General features: G+C 41.3%; 1 protein-coding gene across 1 annotated transcript in view; it reads right to left on the bottom strand.

Annotated features, from left to right (window-relative positions):
- The window catches only part of LOC136879339 (sodium- and chloride-dependent GABA transporter 2), a 157,912-nt gene that overhangs the window by 18,766 nt on the left and 118,612 nt on the right, over positions 1 to 20,534 (bottom strand). The window contains exons 4-5 of the mRNA XM_067153156.2: positions 17,888 to 18,104; positions 4,085 to 4,278 (exon numbers count right to left, since the gene is read on the bottom strand). Of these exons, the coding sequence (XP_067009257.2) occupies positions 4,085 to 4,278; positions 17,888 to 18,104 (411 nt within the window). The remainder of the gene's footprint in view (positions 1 to 4,084; positions 4,279 to 17,887; positions 18,105 to 20,534) is intronic.

Below are 20,534 nucleotides of genomic sequence, written 5' to 3'. Positions count from 1 at the left end.
GGCATTCCTTTGGCTGGCCTCCGATTTCACTGTTACTATCCATCTATTTCTTGGTCTCCCAACTGGCCTCTCCCCTTCCACTTCTCTGTCAGAGGAATGCCTTGCTGTTCTTGTTCCGTCCATCCTCATAACATGCCCAAACCATTGTAGCCTGCGTCTTCCTAAAAACTTGGTAACAGGTATTTTGATGCCAGCCTCCTTCCTGTTTGCTTCGTTTATCTTTCCTGGACTTCTGGTTCATTGTTCTGATGAATTTCAGTTCTGTTGACTGTATTTTACTATTTGCCTTGTTATGCAGGGTACATGTTTCGAGTCCATGTGTGAGAAATGGAATGAAGTAGGTATAAAATATGGTCATTATCATTTGTTATTGAAGCTATTTGTCCGCCTCTGTGGTGTAGTGGTTAGCGTGATTAGCTGCCACCCCCGGAGGACCGGGTTCGATTCCCGGCTCTGCCACGGAAATTTGAAAAGTGGTATGAGGGCTGGAACGGGGTCCACTCAGCTTCGGGAGGTCAACTGAGTAGAGGAGGGTTCGATTCCCACCTCAGCCATCCTGGAAGTGGTTTTCCGTGGTCTCCCACTTCTCCTCCAGGCGAATGCCGGGATGGTACCTAACATAAGGCCACGGCCGCTTCCTTCCCTCTTCCTTGCCTATCCCTTCCAATATTCCCATCCCTCCACAAGGCCCCTGTTCAGCATAGCAGGTGAGGCCGCCTGAGCGAGGTACTGGTCATTCTCCCCAGTTGTATCCCCGACCAAGAGTTTGAAGCTCCAGGACACTGCCCTTGAGGCGGTAGAGGTGGGATCCCTCGCTGTGTCCGAGGGAAAAGCCGACCCTGGAGGGTAAACAGATGATGATGATGATGATGATGATTGAAGCTATTTTATTCTAGTAGTTATTTAATGCTATGCCTAAATAAACTTGTAAACACAATATTACGTTAGTTTAGAATTTATACAGCTTTGTGCATCTGATGAATGGTGATACAACAAATTCCGTTCTAGTGCAATGACCTCGGTCATTGGTTCCCATAACCGGTCCATCTAACAATAGCATTCTCAGAATGTTTAACATGACGTGCCAATTTAAATTACAGCACAATTGCTTTTGTGGTTCTTTGAATATTTACCGTTGCAACACATGATCGGCCATATTTTCTCCCTTGAGATATACTAGTGCCGAGTGTGATTATTGTTTTAAGAGAAAATACAACTATACAACCATCTCCTCTTAACTCTAATCGGGTGGGGGGGAAAGGAAGAGGTCGGATCCTCCGAAGATTCAAGATACTGGCAAAAGGAAGAGAAGAAGCATGAAAGGTGTAGAAATTAAAGACTCTCTGAGACTCGCTAAACTAATATAATTGAGTATTAAAGATAACGAGAGAGCAAGAGCTAACCAAGGAAGTCTGATAGAAAATTTGAAAGTGAGGAGCTTGACACAAGTAAGTGGAAACAATGCCAGAATCAGCTAGAGGATCTGTGACTTAAGGATAGTGTAATAACATGAGACATAACATGAAAGTCTCCATTTTTTATAAATACCTCTCAACTTGGCAACACTGACCTCAAGAAGTATCAAAAGGAGTCTTCCAAATACCGTATATGCCCGTATTGTTGATTTTTCTAAAGAAAAATGCTTGGTAAATATCCACAGAACAGTATCAGTGGAAGAGAGAATGATGATGTTCGGTTCTAGAAGGCTTTTTTTTTTTCAGTATATGTATTAAATAGTTTTGAAATCGATATTCAAAGATTGTATTAGGTTAACACCGCACAGCAGTCAATACTCAGTTGCTGAGGAATATGGAGATAAACCGTTGTTAAAGTGACTTTTGGATGCTCTGGAAGACGCTGTACATTACTGCCATCCGTCTCAATCAGTCTTTGAATCTATAGGTGTGAAATGCCGAAGTTCAGTCTTCCTTTCACTTTACGCCTGGTCGCACGTGGTGCAGTGACAATTGGTCTCACCTAACAATAGCATTGCTTCCAATGACTTGCGTCAGGCTCTTCTACTTTCACTCCTCGTGTCCGATCTCCCTTTCTCAACTCTTGCTCTCTTTTAGTCCCGCAGGACTAGATATCGTTTATTTTTCACACCTTTTAGGATTCTTCCATTTTTTTCTTTCTCTCTCATTCCCTCTCCGTCCATACCCTTCCACTCGTTCCCTTTCCATTCTTTCCTTCATTTGCCCTTCCTATTCCCTTCTATTCCTCTTCCCATGCTTTCTATTTCCAATTCCTTCCCTTTCCTTTTTTTTTCTTTTTTTTTGCTAATTGCTTTACGTCGCACCGACACAGATAGGTCTTATGGCGACGATGGGACAGGGAAGGGCTAGGAGTGGGAAGGAAGTGGCCGTGGCCTTAATTAAGGTACAGCCCCAGCATTTGCCTGGTGTGAAACCACGGAAAACCATTTTCAGGGCTGCCGACAGTGGGGTTCGAACCTACTATCTCCCGGATACTGGATACTGGCCGCACTTAAGCAGCTATCGAGGTGGGTCTTCCCTTTCCTAACATTCATTTCCATTTCCTTCAATTCCTTCCCTTTTTCCATTTCCTTCTATTTCTTTCCACCTCTATTCCATTCTATTTAGTTTCCATTTGTTCGATTCTTTTACCTTTCCTTCCACTTCTTTTCCCATCCTTCCCTCTTATCTTCTTCTTCTTTCCTCCATTCCCTTCTCTACATTTTCTTATATTCAATTCAGTTTCCATTCCTTTCTTTAGCCAAAACCGTCATTCATAGAACGATGAGGAAAGTAACGGGAAACTACATCACTCCTCATTTCCCTAGTACGCCTCTTCTATGACGCCTAGGCTATATGTGACAGCTAATGGTGAACCTGTTGAGGATCCAACCAGCCTTCGGGCTGAATACCCAACACACAACATACATAGAACGACCAGGCCTCTTCCACTGCTTCCTCCCTTCCATTAATATTAACAGAGGCTGATAGTCCCTGTCTGTAGAACAAATATTTCCCCATCACCGCCACCACCGTCACCACCACTACGAATGATCGGTTTTCCGTTTTGACTCTGAGCTATTTTTTATGGTTGTCTTCTTCAGTGTTTCTTGGGTTCTTTCGTAATCACTCTACAGTAAAAAGGCTATGTTGATGGTTCACAGACACGTTTCAATCCCAGGATAAATACAGGGGCACGTATTACTGCAGATACTACCCCTGGTAGTTGTGATTATTGTTTTAAAGGGGCATATGACTAGAACAAGATTTAATCAAGGAGATCAAATAGGAAAGATCAAAGCGAGGAGACCAACACAGATAAGAGGCAATTCTAGACTCAGTTATGGGCCCCGTGGTCATGTGTAGGCTGAGTGAACCGCAGGGCCATTAACACCGTTGGAAGTGGAAATCTCGTTTCTTACATTTTTCATCTTCCTGACGGGGAATCGAACCCACGTCCTTCCAGGCGAACTGAGCATGCCTTTACCACCTCAGCCAGGCAGACCCTCCCATAGTCCATACCTTACTTTTTCTTTCCTCCATTTCAATATCGAACACCATCACTGCTATACAAAGGGCATTCCGAAGAGAATATGGGGCTCACATTCCTCCAAAGAGAGACACAATTCCGAATTTACTTAAGAAATCGGAAGCAATAGGTTCTTTGGTAAACAATGCTACCTCACGTCTCGTTAGTAAATCGTGGTGGGACCTGTCCGGGTCCGGCTAGAGTAGTCTTCTCGTAAATCATTGCGTCGTTCGTCACAGCAGACAGTTTATTCCTACATCACACATCAAATGATCCTCTTGTTCTAATCGAAAGTTTCTTTGACGAAAGACATTTTGGCCGCCAAGGTCACCCGACCTCACACCATCAGAATTTTTCTTGTGGGGGTGGTTTACCTCAAAGATCGAGTTTATCGTAATCGGCTAAGAACAATTGAAGATTTGAAGAAAACTATTTTCACCGAAATCAGCAACATAATACAGGTTATCATATGGTTGTCTATTCACTTTACTCGCTTTTAGATGGAGCGCGAGGTTAGTGTTTGCTAACAAAGAGGCAGTAGAAATAATAATTACACGACGACGACGATGTAAAGACTTACCTCTGATAAGAATCGCAGTCAGCATAATATATGGGAAGATGGCAGTAAAGTAGACGACTTTTCCCGTCGATTGCACGCCTTTGATAAGACAGAAGTAGGCGATAACCCAGGCAAGAAACAGCCATCCCACCATCTCCCAGCGCAGTTCTCCCCAGTTTTCCCAGGTAGCTCCTTTCACACCCATTGCGTAATCTCTGGAACGTCAAACAATCTATAATTATAAACTAGAACCGAAAATAACTTCAAGACTCGAACATACACCGTCTCACTTGAAGTAGACTTTCAGTTTATTAGATCGTGTCGAATACATATAGGGTTGTTTTTTTATGTGTGTTTTCTTTTTCTTTTTCTTTTTCTTTTTTGTACAATTTGCTTTGCGTCGAACCTACACAGATAGGTCTTATGGCAACGATGGGATCTAGGAGTGGGAAGGAAGTGGCCGTGGCCTTCATTAAGTTACAACCCCAGCATTTTACTGGTTTGAAAATAGGAAACCACGGAAAACCATATTCAGGGCTGCCGACAGTGGGGTTCGAACCCACTATCCCCCGAACTGCCATTTTCTGAAGGGTATTTCACTCTTTCACAAAGTAATAGAAAATTGGAATGAATGATTGACAATATGTACATTACAGACCTTGTAATAAATTCAATTAATAATATTATTATGCCTTTGCTGGCAGGATGTAGTGTTTACAGTGCACTATGTCTTCTAGTATGGGCTAGAATAAATTTGTTACTTTCATTGACCTGTTTCAGTCTCATCCTTGGCTTTGACAATAAGAAAGTGGCCGAGGTATGAGCGATTCTAGGAACACCGTTCCTTATGCAGCCAGTCCCTGTTATGAATGGTGTGTAAATATCGCTCATAGGGTCGATTGGTGCATGCATTTCAGTGGGCTTGGCAGAGTGATATGCAATAGCAACTTCTGACTCAGTGAGGAAAGCAACGGGAAACTACGTATGCCTCTTCAGTGACACCTAGGCTATCTATGACAGCTGTTGGTGGAGCTGCAGAGGATCAAACCAGCCTTTGGGCTGAATACCCAACATTATTATTATTATTATTATTATTATTATTATTATTATTATTATTATTATTATTATTATTATTATTATTATTATTAAGGGCATGAAGAACTAAAGATGAGTGTCTGGAAAATGTGAAAAATGTTCACAGTATCAAGAATCTTGCTACTCGTTGCTTCATAAAGGGAAATGTGACAATTGATAGACTATAAATAAGAGGAGACTAAAAACGGAACGGCCAGGGAAGCTCAACTTCGAAGTATGCGACGATAGCCATTGTGCCCCTGGCTGAATCTGGCTCTGTTTCTACTTGTGCCAGGCTTCTCGCTTTCGTCTGGTTGTGATGGTGGTGGTATCCAACCCGCCACACGAACTCCTATAACCCCATAGATATCCCCAATCACCAACTCCCAACCCCCCCCCCCCCCCCCAACAAAAGCCCAACGAGCCCTCGTCGAAACTCCTCCTCTCCACCAAACAGCAGATGTAATCAAATATACATATACTAATATATGTCTCATATGTTTCAGAAGCAGGGTATCCTCAACAACAAGGCAAGAATGCACTATTTGTAAAATATCAGCCCCTTATAAATACTCTAATTTAACAATTTGTAAATAGCACAGCAGAAGCAACCGAAAAACCTTACAAAATGGCAAATTCACTAAACGACACAAAACACTGTAAAAAGTTGTAAATATGGTAAAATCTTGTAAACATTCACTGTAAATACCCTATGTAAATAACACCTAACCAAATAGTGTAAATAGTATAAATAATGTAAAAATAAGTAAAAAATCATTGTAAATATCCTACTAGCCCACCAATAAACTCAAAAAATAATAAAACCGCGGGCAAGGGATATATTTCCAAACAAAACTTGTAACGTTCCAGACGTCACAGTGTAATTATGTTAATTTTATTATGTGTAATTAATTCAGGAATTTAACGTCATGATATTTATCCTGGTATGTAATTTTATTATAATTCATGTTTAATCATTTGCTCACTATCATTTCATTACTTTGTAACTACGACTTGTAAACGAGGGCTGAATATCCTAATATTCACTTAGATTCTTGCGACATTCGTTTAAATTTAACTTGCAGTAGATTTCCTCTATCTTGCCACATCACCGAGGAAGAAGGAAGGACAAATTTAGACATCAAATTCTGGGAAAAGCGAGCACGTGTTCAAGCGTTGTAACGACAGCTACCGTATTTCGACCAGAATAATTCAAACTGATCACCGCCTATATTTTCAAAGGAGCGTCATGTTGCCATGGATACTGAGTGAAAGGGCTAATAGAAGAACAGTTGATATCTTGGTTGGGACCCATCTACTCTAATATCTGGAGTGGGGAGAGACGTGTCAACTGATTGGACCACGTGTAGCGACCTGTAATTAGAGCCAGAGAAGGTTATAAAAGGGCATGTTGGAGCTCTTGGCATCATTCGTCTTCTGCATTCGTTATTATTAATCTTCTTGATTCTTCGATCTTGTATTTCGCTGTAGGTCTGAGAACTTGTCTTATGGTTGTTGTACCATAGTGGACTAGTGTGATAGTTTATCACTTCTACCTTAATTACTTCGTTACCACGACGTGGTACTTAGGAATTTCTAAATGAGGGGTGTATAGCCACTCTCATCAGGAAGTACGTACAGCTCGGCTACTAGACCGGTTTGTACCAGTCTAAGACAATAGGTAGTATTAAACTAGATAGAAATGAAACTTCAGGGCACATTTTCAGTAAAGTTGGAAGGATTATTAATTGAGTATCCTCTCCACATAACCCAAGGAGGTTTTTCTAACTATGACTTAGGGCTCATCTCCAATATATGGGATAGAGCATAATAGGGAGTGTTAGTGTCGAAGCCATCTTCCAATTAGTGGTCGGTGCACTTAGCAAGGCAGGAATGGTACTTAGCTGCAGATGAAGATATCTCTAAGACGACCGGTGATGTTCCAGCTACAAGGATGGAAGCTTTCCAAGGACCAGCAGAACAAGACTACATGGTGAGCAAGCGAGTTAAAAATATTGCAAGTTTTCGCGAAGTAGAGTCATTCAACTTTTTGTTAAATTCATTTCCTATTTTAAATTCAGTTCTCGTTAAACCGTCGTCATTTATATTCAATATAATAAATAGTATTTTTCTAGTTCACTTTAATCAATCTGCCTTAATTAGCCTTTTGATTTCTAATTCTCCTGCTTAATGATTAGTGCACTATCACCCCACCCCTGTGATAAGAGTCCGTCCAAGCTTGATTATAAATTTTTATCTTTAAGTCATCAACTTAAAGATTGGCGCCCTTAGCTTGCATGGTTGCATTTCTCGTTCAATGATTGTTCTCCAAGAGGGGAAGTCACATAAATGCCGCTCCAACGTAGGGCGAGAAAATCATTAAGTACGGAGCAGTTAATGACAGTAACGATATCAGAATTCGTATTGTGGGCAAAATTTGGATATCCACGTTGCATTAGGAGTGTTTGATTGTGGGGAGGGTCATGGCTGATCAGACGAAAGAGGAGAGGATGTTGCGCAGTGGACGGGCGATAAAAGGCAATAACGTATTGAGTTCAGAGGAAGAGTTGTGTAGTCTAGTAGAGGAAATTGAAGATAAAAGTGTAAGTAGTACGGAGAGTGAAGGCAAGCAGAAAGAAGTCAGTATGGAGTCAGATGATAGTAGGATGGGGGGCGAAGCGGAAGTAAACACTAACAATGAAAGTAATAATAATGATCAGTTAATGGGAATGATGCAGTTAATGTTGAGTAAGATAGAGGACAGTAAATCTGAAATAAAAAATGAATTAGAACAAATTAAAACAGATGTAGAACAAACTAAATCTGAGCTTAAAAGTGAATTAGAACAAACTAACACTAAAATTGAGAATATTAAATATGAACTTAAAGAACAGTTAGAGCAAACTAAAGCTGAATTAAGCAGGGAGATGAGGGAAAATAAGGAGGAAGCGAATCGGAGAATGGACGAACACAGTAGGCAGTTACGCGATGTGGTGGTAAAAAAAGGAACATTTTAATAAGCGATTAGTGGAACAGAAAAGTGAATGTGAACGGCAAGGGAAAGAGGTAGAAGAAAAGTTTGCGGAGCAGAGAAGTAAATTCCTGGAGTTAATGGGGAAGGAAAACAACTCTACTAGGGAGGAAGTAATGAGGCAGGTCACTAGTATTGATAAGAGAGTTGAGACTCAAAAAGGGGAAATACGGGTATTCAAAGACCACGTCCAACAAGAGATAGACACAGTAAAGCTTAGAATAGAAGATGAGACTCGGGCAAGTGAAGAAAGGTTTGCGATAGCTGAAGAGAATAAGATTGAAATTAGGACATTGAAAGAGAAGCAGGTTAATTTGGAGAGCGAAATTGATAGGAGAGACAAGGATGTAGAATGCCGGATGGAGAAAGCAGAAAATCAGTTAAAACAGGTGGCAAAGGATAAACAGGTTTTCACGGGAAGGCAATGTCTAGGAAATAGCAACATTAGGGAAATTGAACTACCTAAATTTAATGGGAAACGAACGAACCCGCTAGATTTCCTTAAGATGATAGAAAAACGGTTTGAAAAGCGTCTAGAGGAAGGGTCTATGGACTGGGAAGACGTTATGGAAAATATTGACCATGCTTTTGTAGGAGAAACTCGGTCTTGGTTCATGGTATATAGGCAAACGATGACGAACCTGAAAGAATTCAGAAATAAGTTTAGAGAGAAATTCTGGAATGAAGCGATACAAGCTCGGGAGAGAGAAAGGGTGGTATTTGGGAGGTACAAACAGCATGAGGGAGTAACTATGACCGAATACTTCCTGGCCCATGTCATGATTTGTCAGAACTTAGATGGTATAACCGAGGGGTCTGATGTAGTAAGACTTCTTTTGAGACATTTTCCGGACAGGGTGAGAGAAGCGGCCTGCATGCAAAGAGTTGGTACTATTCAGGAGATGGAGAACCTACTAGGTAGTTTTGATGCTTTAGGTAACCTTAGGAGTAGAATGGAGAATATACAGAGCTTTCATCACAACGGAATGAGACATAACGGAAGAACACAGAATCACGAAGCTCGCAGTTCAAACCTCAGCATAACAGTAGGAGCGGAGCACCTGAATATAGGACAGGAAATTCCCAACGGGGGCCAGAGCAATGTACTAATGAGTCCAACGTCAATACACAAAGGGAACCTTTAAACTAACTAGAGGCTGTAATCTTAGGTCAGAATTCCAGCCTAGTACGAAGGTAGCGAAGTGTCTTGTCATGAAAGTGTTACCATATGACCTAGATGTTAGAGACGATTTGTTGTATGAACCCGAGCAGAATAATGGAGATTCAAGTAATAAAGTAGTCAATCCCGTTGTTAAATTGAAAGTTTGGGGGGCGTGGGTTAAAGTTTTGATTGATTCTGGTAGCCAAATATCATGTATTAGTTCTCAGTGGTATGAGTCATTAGTGAAACAGGGTATTCAGTTGGAGAAAATGCCTGTTAAGTCTACTTTCATCATTACGGCTGTTGGAAAGAGGTCTAAGCAAATTTGTAAACAAGTAGCTGTTCCGATCTGTATTAATAATTTTATTAGCGTTCAAATATGTTTGGTAATTCCGCATTTGATATTTGATCTTATCTTGGGATCTGACTGGTTAACGTTAAAATTGGCTCAGTTAAATTACTATGATGCAGTGCTAAATTTGAGGTGGAATAATGAGGATATCAAGGTCAAGTTTGAGGAGGAAATTCAAAGGAAAACGGAAGTTAGTACAGTGTGGAGAATGAGATAGGTTTCTAAAGTTAATGAAGAGGCTAGTGAGGGCCTGAAGTTGTGCCAGTTGTGGATTAATGAGGATAAAATATGTGGCTTGAAAGAAGCCGTAAGCAGAAATCAGTTAAATGAAGTCCAGAAGGACAAGTTATTTGAAGTGTTATGTGAACACACGGAGATTTTTTCTGAGAAACCTGGTGTTACCCATCTGTACGAGCATTCTTTTTCTGTGCTGGATAAGACTCCATTTAGCGGACCGCGGTCTCCGATACCACACAAATATGCCATAGCCGTAGAGGATCAAATTCAAGCTGTTAGCAGACGATGTGATTGAATTATCAAACAGTCAATACGTTAATCCCTTAATTGTCGTGCCTAAGTCTGATGGATCAATACGTCTGTGTATTGAATGGCGAGAGCGTAATGAATGGTTCATATAACATTAGTAGTTTACGGAGATACCTGTCGTGTGAGGTGGCTGAACCGGATTGTGAGATACAGGTCAGTAACTCGGGGAAGTTGCTACCTGTTATGTCAGACTACGAGCGGAATGAGTTTCCCTCTCAATTGTGGTGGTATTTCCTAGTTGTATTTGTAAACAAGGGAGGTGTTTGTGTGTAGCGGTAGATTTACGCTCGTTCATTGACAATAGATCATCTGTTTTCTGTATGTGAGGCCATGAAATTTTATATCTTATCTGTTTTCTGAGATGTTACCGAAGGCTAATTAAAGCTGACGACGGCAAATAATTAATCTTCCCGTATGTGCATTTCTAACTTGCAATAATTTTACCGTGAGCTTAAATCGCGTGTGTATTCGTGCGAAGTGTATTGCATCCTGCTTCAAGATAAGGTTGAAACATTCGAGAGAGTGATTAAGGTGTAAATTGGTTGTATCATTTGTTTTCCATGGTTTTAATGTAAATGATTGGAAGAGAACGTGTTACTGCTATCTAGCAAAGAATGTCGGAAAGATGGAGAGTAAAAGGACTAATAGACACTCCGGAGAGTTTGTAATCTGAATTGTATATATATTATGTTATATTCTCAAAGATAATCTTGTTTTTAAAAAAATGGAAAGTTGCTCATGTTGGGCATAATTTAGTATCTAAACCTCAAGATGAACTGAAATAACAGACATTCGCAATGGTAAGCAGCCTAAGAGTGAGGTGGAGACAGTGAGATATAATTAATTGTATGAAAATAATGTCGCTCGTAATGGGCAGGTAATAGAGGTATTTCATATCAATGTGGGAGTAAGTGTGTGAGTTCTCAACTCATGTGATATTTGTTAAGAACTCAAGGGGGCGTATGTAACGTTCCAGACGTCACAGTGTAATTATGTTAATTTTATTATGTGTAATTAATTCAGGAATTTAACGTCATGATATTTATCTTGGTATGTAATTTTATTATAATTCATGTTTAATCATTTGCTCACTATCATTTCATTACTTTGTAACTACGACTTGTAAACGAGGGCTGAATATCCTAATATTCACTTAGATTCTTGCGACATTCGTTTAAATTTAACTTGCAGTAGATTTCCTCTATCTTGCCACATCACCGAGGAAGAAGGAAGGACAAATTTAGACATCAAATTCTGGGAAAAGCGAGCACGTGTTCAAGCGTTGTAACGACAGCTACCGTATTTCGACCAGAATAATTCAAACTGATCACCGCCTATATTTTCAAAGGAGCGTCATGTTGCCATGGATACTGAGTGAAAGGGCTAATAGAAGAACAGTTGATATCTTGGTTGGGACCCATCTACTCTAATATCTGGAGTGGGGAGAGACGTGTCAACTGATTGGACCACGTGTAGCGACCTGTAATTAGAGCCAGAGAAGGTTATAAAAGGGCGTGTTGGAGCTCTTGGCATCATTCGTCTTCTGCATTCGTTATTATTAATCTTCTTGATTCTTCGATCTTGTATTTCGCTGTAGGTCTGAGAACTTGTCTTATGGTTGTTGTACCATAGTGGACTAGTGTGATAGTTTATCACTTCTACCTTAATTACTTCGTTACCACGACGTGGTACTTAGGAATTTCTAAATGAGGGGTGTATAGCCACTCTCATCAGGAAGTACGTACAGCTCGGCTACTAGACCGGTTTGTACCAGTCTAAGACAATAGGTAGTATTAAACTAGATAGAAATGAAACTTCAGGGCACATTTTCAGTAAAGTTGGAAGGATTATTAATTGAGTATCCTCTCCACATAACCCAAGGAGGTTTTTCTAACTATGACTTAGGGCTCATCTCCAATATATGGGATAGAGCATAATAGGGAGTGTTAGTGTCGAAGCCATCTTCCAATTAGTGGTCGGTGCACTTAGCAAGGCAGGAATGGTACTTAGCTGCAGATGAAGATATCTCAAAGACGACCGGTGATGTTCCAGCTACAAGGATGGAAGCTTTCCAAGGACCAGCAGAACAAGACTACATGGTGAGCAAGCGAGTTAAAAATATTGCAAGTTTTCGCGAAGTAGAGTCATTCAACTTTTTGTTAAATTCATTTCCTATTTTAAATTCAGTTCTCGTCAAACCGTCGTCATTTATATTCAATATAATAAATAGTATTTTCTAGTTCACTTTAATCAATCTGCCTTAGACTTTTGATTTCTAATTCTCCTGCTTAATGATTAGTGCACTATCACCCCACCCCTGTGATAAGAGTCCGTCCAAGCTTGATTATAAATTTTTATCTTTAAGTCATCAACTTAAAGATTGGCGCCCTTAGCTTGCATGGTTGCATTTCTCGTTCAATGATTGTTCTCCGTAAGGGGAAGTCACAAACTGTAAAAGCCATATATTGTAAACAAATCACACTAATTCACAAATCAACAACGCAGCAAGAAGAATGAAAGACGTAAGAACCAAGATGAACATTGTACAAAACAAATTGTATAACAGAAAAATTGTAAATTGTAAATATTCTGTATATACTCAAAAAATCAAACAATACTTAGCCAAGAGGTCGAAACCCCCTCCCAACACCTTCACCGAATCAAAGTCCATCCCCCCCCCCCGCCCTCAAACCCAATCAATCCTCTAAACCCGCCGAATCTCGGGGAGGGGAATGAAAACTTCCCCCTAGTGGTGGTGGTGGTGATAATTGTTTTCCGGTCCGATCTCCCTTAACTAACTCTTTTTCTCGGGCCGCCCCGACTGTCTTAGATCTTCGAAGCCTAGAGAATCTTGCATTGCTCTTCCCTTACTTTCACGATATCCTTATTCTTCCGAGGGTCAGACCTCTTCTCTTCTCTCTTCTGGTTGGGCGTAAGTCTGATCTATAGAGCCAAGGATAACGGCCACACTCCTGACCACGCGGCACCTCGTAATCTGAAGGCCTGCGGGTGGAACAACGATCCCTTGGTAGGCCTGTATCGTCATGAAGTTCGGTTTCGCTTTTTTTCTTTTATATTAGTCTTAAGAGAAGAGGGTTGCCTCCTTATACTTCACCTTAAAGTGGTAATCGCCACCACTAAAATATTATTATTATTATTATTATTATTATTATTATTATTATTATTATTATTATTATTATTATTATTATTATTATTATTATTATTATTATTAACCGTCCGCCTCCGTGGTGTCGTGGTTAGTGTGATTAGCTGCCACCCTCGAAGGCCCGGGTTCAATTCCCGGCTCTGCCACGAAATTCGAAATGTGGTACGAGGGCTGGAACGGAGTCCACTCAGCCTCGGGAGGTCAGCTGAGTAGAGGTGGGTTCTATTCGCACCTCAGCCATCCTGGAAGTAGTGTTCCGTGGTTCCCCACTTGTCATCCAGGCAAATGCCGGGATGGTACCTAACTTAAGGCCTTGTCTGTCCCTTCTAATCTTCCCATCCCCAAGCAAGGCCCCTGTTCAGCATAGCAGGTGAGGCAGCCTGAGCGAGGCACTGGTCATCCTCCCCATTTGTATCCCCCGACCAGAGTCCGAAGCTCCAGGACACTCCCGTTGCGGCGATAGAGGTGGGATCCCTCGCTGAGTCCGAGGGAAAAACCGACCCTGGAGGGTAAACAGATAAAGAAGAAGAATTCTTCTTGCGTTAGGGTCTACTAGTTACCACGTTCCAATTTCAATTCTTCATTGTTGTTCCTTCCTTTCTTCCAATATTCCTTCATTCTTTCGCTGTGTTCATTTTTTCTTTCTTGAGACCACTTTGTGCCGGTTTTCTTTGTCTCCCTCCCTTGGAAACCTTCCATCTTTAAAACTTGTTTCCTACTGAGCTCGATAGCTGCAGTCGCTTAAGTGCGGCCAATATCCCGTATTCGGGAGATAGTGGTTTCGACCCCCACTGTCGGCAGCCCTGAAGATGGTTTTTCCCTTGTTTCCCATTTTCACACCAGGCTAATGCTGAGGCTGTACCTTAATGAAGGCCACGGCCGCTTCCTTCCCAGTCCTAGCCCTTTCCTGTCCCATCGTCGCCGTAAGACATATCTGTGTCGGTGCGACGTAAAGCCAATAGCAAAAAAAAAAAAAAATTGCTTCCTGAAAATGTCTCTCTCCATTACTTCTTCTTCTCTGATGTTTCTTTCCAAGTCTTTTTTGATCTCTTGAATCCAAGAGGTTGTTGACTTTTTAAAGATCTTTTTGGTTAGTTTACTGACGTCCATTCTTAAATATGTCCAATTATTATTATTATTATTATTATTATTATTATTATTATTATTATTATTATTATTATTATTATTATTATTATTATTATTATTATTATCATCATTATTATTGTACGGCATCAGATATCATTTGAAGGCATTTTTATTTTACTCCATTTGATCTGCCTGTGTGTCCATCTCCACGCTCGTTTCCCTCTATTAAATGGTAAAAGAACCACCCAGCTTTATCGGGAACATGGCACCAGATGTCTTTCACATGCTGACATCGTACTACATGGAGTGACTAATGGACTTTTCTCCATCCTTCAAAAATCTGACTCCCTCTGCCCGCGATTTTTGATACGCAGGCTGGCGCTCCACAATAGTCCACAAAGGAAGAACTCATCGAAAAATGATTTCCAGTACTTAATATATATATATATATACAGTATTATCAGTCTTAAAGAAAGTATTGTTATTTGGGCAGTAAAATAACTAACGATCGCAGAAGTTAGGAGGACATAAAATGCAGCCTAGCACACGCAAGGAAGATATTTCTTAAGAAAATTAATTTGCTCACTTCCAACATTGATATAGGAATTAGAAAGATGGTTTTGAAGACTTTCGTCTGAAGCGTGGCATTGTATGGAAGTGAAACACGGACGATATCTAGCTCAGAAAGAAAGAGAATAGAAGCTTTTGAAATGTGGTGTTACAGAAGAATTCTGAAGGTGAGGTGGATAGATCGAATCAGGAATGAAGAGATACTGAATCAATCGAATTGGTGAGAGGAGATCGATTTGGCTAAATTTGACGAGAAGAAGAGATAGAATGATAGGACACATCTTAAAACACCGAGAACCTGTTCAGTTGGCTTTTGAGGGCTTTGGTGGTAAGAAAGGTAGGGATAGACCTAGGTAAGAATATTGCAAGCAGATTAGAGCAGACGTACGACGCAGTAGTTACGTAGAAATGAAAAGTTTAGCACAGGATATCGTGGCAGGGAGAGCTGCATCAAACCAGTCTATGGACTGGTGACTCAAACAGCAACAACAACCAATGGACTCACTCACCTTGATCTGTAGTACACACATGGATGTATAATTTACAGCACTGGATTATTTCCAACTTCTTAAATATTCCACGAGTATATCATTAAGAATGTTTATCACTAGTGTCACTCTAGGGAAGAACGTTGGAAGTCTCCGTGGACAAGTTTACAAACTCCATAAAACAGCCAGGATTTTTCAACGCTACATGTGCAGTTGGCAATATAATTAAAGGTCAAGGAAAACACAAAATTATTATTTTAGTTGTAAAGCGGTAAGACTTCAGATCGGTAAGTGAGTAAATACGAATCCCAGTTGATACCTTTCTTTCCTAGTCCGTTTACCCTCCAGGGTTGGTTTTCCCCTCGGACTCAGAGAGGGATCCCAACCTCTACCACCTCAAGGGCAGTGTCCTGGAGCTTGAGACTTTGGGGTGGGGACAAAACTGGGGAGGAGGACCAGTACCTCGCACAGGTGACGTCACCTGCTATGCTGAACAGGGGCCTTGTGAAGGGATGGGAAGACTGGAAGGGATAGATAAGGAAGAGGGAAGGAAGCGGCCGTAGCTTTAAGTTAGATACCATCCCGGCATTTGCCTGGAGGAGAAGTGGGAAACCACGGAAAACCATTTCGAGGATGGCTGAGGAGGGAATCTAACCTCTACTCAGTTGTCCTTTCGAGGCTGAGTTGACCCCGTTCCAGCCCTCGTACCACATTTCAAATTTCGTGGCAGAGCCGGGAATCGAATCTGGATCTCCGGGGGTGGTAGCTAATCATATATGCAAATGCTAATTATGTGTAGAAACTTGCCGTCGTTACCACCTCAACAGGACACTACCACTTAGTAGTTTTAGTACAACATGACCGAACATGTGCACAGCATAAATATATAAGTAAATTTAAATTTAATTTACAATATTATGTGAACACTGCGCTTAATCCCAAATAAATAAATAAATAAATAAATAAATACATAAATCATTTTCAGAATATTACATTTGTCTTATATGATAGTTCATTCACAGGGTGAGTTGACCGTGCGGTTAGGGGCGCGCACCTGTGAGCTTGTATCCGTGAGATAGTGGGCTCGAGCCCCACTGTCGGCAGCCCTGAAGATGGTTTTCCGTGGTTTCCCATTTTCACACCAGGCAAATGCTGGAGCTGTATCTTAATTAAGGCCACGGTCGCTTCCTTCCCTTTCTAGGCCTTTCCTATCCCATCGTCGCCACAAAACCTATCTGCGTCGGTGCGACGTAAAAGCAATTCTTTCTTTCTTAATCTGCTTACCCTCCAGGGTTGTTTTCTTCCTCGGACTAAGCGAGGGATCCCACCTCTACTGCCTCAAGGGCAGTGTCCTGGAGCGTGAGACATTGGGTCGGGGGATAAAACTGCGGAGGATGAACGGTACCTCGCCCAGGCGACTTTACCTGTTATGATGAACGCGGGCCTTGGTGGGGGAGGAGAAGATTGATAGGAATAGACAAGGAAGAGTGAAGGAAGCGGCCGTGACCTTAAGTTAGGTACCATCCCGGCATTTGCCTGGAGGAGAAGTGGGAAACCACGGAAAACCACTTCCTGGATGGCTGAGGTGGGAATCGAACCCACTTCTACTCAGTTGACGTTCCGAGGCTGAGTGGACCCCGTTCCACCCCTCGTACCACTTTTCAAATTTCGTGGCTGAGCCGAGAAATGAACCCGCGTCTCTGGAGGTGGCAGCTAATCACACTAACGACTACACCATAGAGACGGACCAATTCTAAAAATTAAAAATTAAAAATGATAGTTAATTCGGAGAAAGCACACTTGCTGTTCATGACGTTACATCATCTCATCCAGCGTCCGGCTCCGTGGCTAAATAGTTATCGTGCTGGCCTTTGGTCACAGGATATCTTATTCATAAGTTAGAAGTAACAGACATGAAAGTAGGGAGAATAATTGCTGGTACAAACAGGTGAGAACAATGGAAGGAGGGTACTCGAAATGAGGAAATAAAGGGTAAGTTAGGAATGGATAGAGAAGCTGTACGCATAAACCGGCTTCGGTGGTCGAGTCATGTGAAGCGAATGGAGGAGGATAGGGTGTCTAGGAGAATAATGGACTCTGTTATGGAAGGTAAGAGAAGTAGAGGTAGACCAAGAGAACGATGGTTAGACTCAGTTTCTAATGATTCAAAGATAAGAGGTATAGAACTAAACAAGGCCACAGAACTAGTTACAAATAGAGGATTGTGGCGGCGTTTAAAAAATTCACAGAGGCTTGCAGACTGGACTTTGAGAGGCATAATGGTCTATAACGAAGGTGTATGTATGTACTGTATGTATTAATTTACACTGAAATCAAAGGGTTGTTTACCTGTAATATTCTTCAGATGCCAGTTTCTGGTTTAAGATCTTCCTCAAGTTGACGGTGTTATTGTGGATGTCCAGACAGTTATACGAGTCTAACACCGTACCTTTGATACTGCTACACACCTCCTCCACCAGAATACATGTCTTATTGAAGTATGTCGTCACGTTGCCCTCTGACGAGTTGTCTAAGCAGCGCCGATTCAACGATTCACTGTAGCAGTCTGTAATTAGTAACAAAAAATGGTGCTGTTGAAGTCATATACAGAATGTAACAAAATTCAATACTCAAATTTTGGGAGATAATAATAAATAAATAAATTTCGTGTGGCTATTTCTAGCCGAGTGCAGCCCTCGTAAGGCAGACCCTCCGTTTGAGGGTGGGCGGCATCTGCCATGTGTAGGTAACTGCGTGTTATTGTGGTGGAGGATAGTGTTATGTGTGGTGTGTGAGTTGCAGGGATGTTGGGAACAGCACAAACACCCAGCCCCCGGGCCATTGGAATTAACCAATGAAGGTTAAAATCCCCGACCCGGCCGGGAATCGAACCCGGGACACTCTGAACCGAAGGCCAGTACGCAGACCATTCAGCCAACGAGTCGGACTGGGAAATAATAGAACAACCAAAACAAATACAGCCATTGATCGGAGATTGACAGGAACTGAGGTGATTGAGAACGAAGCTACTAAGATCCATTTTAATTGCAGTCCTTCACAAAAGCTGTTAAAATGTATTGTTACAATGCAAGCTCTTTTCCCGACCTCACCCCACTTGACCCTTTTTTTATGTGGCGGGGGGGGGGGCGGGGAGCGAGTTGGCCGTACGGTTAGGATCGCACAGCTGTGAGCTTGCATTCGGGTGATAATGGTTTCGAACTCCACTGTCGGCAACACTGAAGATAAATTTCCATGGTTTGCCCATTCTCACACCAGGAAAATGCTAGGACTGTATCTTAATTATGGCCGCTGTCGCATTCTTTCCAATCCTCATCCTTTCCCATGTCATTGTCGCCGTAAGACCTGCGTGTGTCGGTGCGATGTAAAGCTAATTGTAAAGAACCTTTAAAAGAATACAAATTTATTTAGAAAATCTTATAAAGTTCCTAAAAGTGTGGGATCACTTTTATAGTTTCCTTCTGTCGTAAAGTTAGAATTTTTTCCTGACGTGGCATTTATTTTTAAGCGACGATATAGATTGTGTTCGTAGAAATTAGCCATTTTTAATTCGTTACTGCAAGATAAATGTTATAACCGGGGATCTTTTCTAATTCTAAATACCTTCAATAACGCACTTCTAGTATTCTCACCGTGTTAACAAAAATAATTATATTAATTAATGACTAATGTACTACAAGTGAAACAAAATTATTTTTTTCGTTTTTAATTGGAATTTAAACAGACAAGACCACCATACCATATGATTATGTTGTCAAGTGATGGTGGTGGTAAGATTCTACGGCAAACAAGGGACACATCTGGCACAGACAGAAAGAACCGAGCATAAATAGACACGGCCTGATCTTTCATACTCAGTTGTACACAATACTGTTTGACAGAAATGTTTGGTTGATTGCCGATATAGTCAGGCGTCAGGCTACTAACCTATGGTTTTCGTACTCGGTTATGCAGGGCTCGAGAATCACCCAAAGGAGCACATCGCAAATCGCAAAATTCATCAATTTTAGCATTTCGAACAATTTACAGGGCGTACGGTGCCGAAAATGTATTGGTGGAAAATTTAAGTTCCACTTGGGGCGTAGAGATCCATCCTTCTCGTCTCCATGAGATATTCCAGATATTCCAAGTTCTTCACATGTGTTTATTTTTTTATAATCTGCTTTATGTCGCACCGACACAGATAGGTCTTATGACGGCGACGGGATAGGAATGGGAAGGAAGTGACCGTGGCTTAAATTAAGGCACAGGCCTAGCACTTGCCTGATGTGAAAATGGGAAACCTTGGAAAACTATCTTCAGGGCTGCCGACAGTGGGGTTCCAACCCACTATCTCCCGAATGCAAACTGATAGCTAGTTGACCCAAACCGCACAGCCACTTTCTCGATCTTCACATTTTGCTGTCTGGATTATGGTATGTAATATTGCTATTCTGAGGTTATGTTTCCGTCCATGAATTTTCTTCTTTTGTATAATTCAGCTTAACTTAAGGCTTATCATTGTCATTCACATCAGAATTACACACAGATGTGGCCCCAATTTGGTAACGAAATAACGTATCCTAGAGTCATTTTAATGTTGAATACGTCATAAAATCAAGATAAAATCACTCGTGAATTCAGACAAAAATGTTTCATTCACCACAGAAAAAAACCAGGAGACGTGGTTAGTGAAAGACACTGAAGGCAGGAGACCAAGGGGTTGACCGAGGAAGATACAAGTGGACTGGCTAAAACAACGCCCAGGGGAACTGTTGGAATGGCAACGGATTGAAAATTAAGATGGCTACCTGGATATGAAAGGATATAATAGAAAGGACTTGAATGGCAAAGAAAGTTTCAGTACGAAATAAAGGCTAATGGCTAACTACAGAATGAGCTTAAGATTAAGAATACAGCTGGCTAAATATTACATCTGGAGTGTGCTGTCGTACGGATCGGAGGCTCGGGTTATCAAGAGAAGTGAAATATAGAAACT

This window comes from Anabrus simplex, chromosome 8 (genome assembly GCF_040414725.1).
Source record: "Anabrus simplex isolate iqAnaSimp1 chromosome 8, ASM4041472v1, whole genome shotgun sequence".
Lineage (NCBI taxonomy): Eukaryota > Metazoa > Arthropoda > Insecta > Orthoptera > Tettigoniidae > Anabrus > Anabrus simplex.
This window is presented reverse-complemented; position numbering and strand designations above follow the sequence as displayed.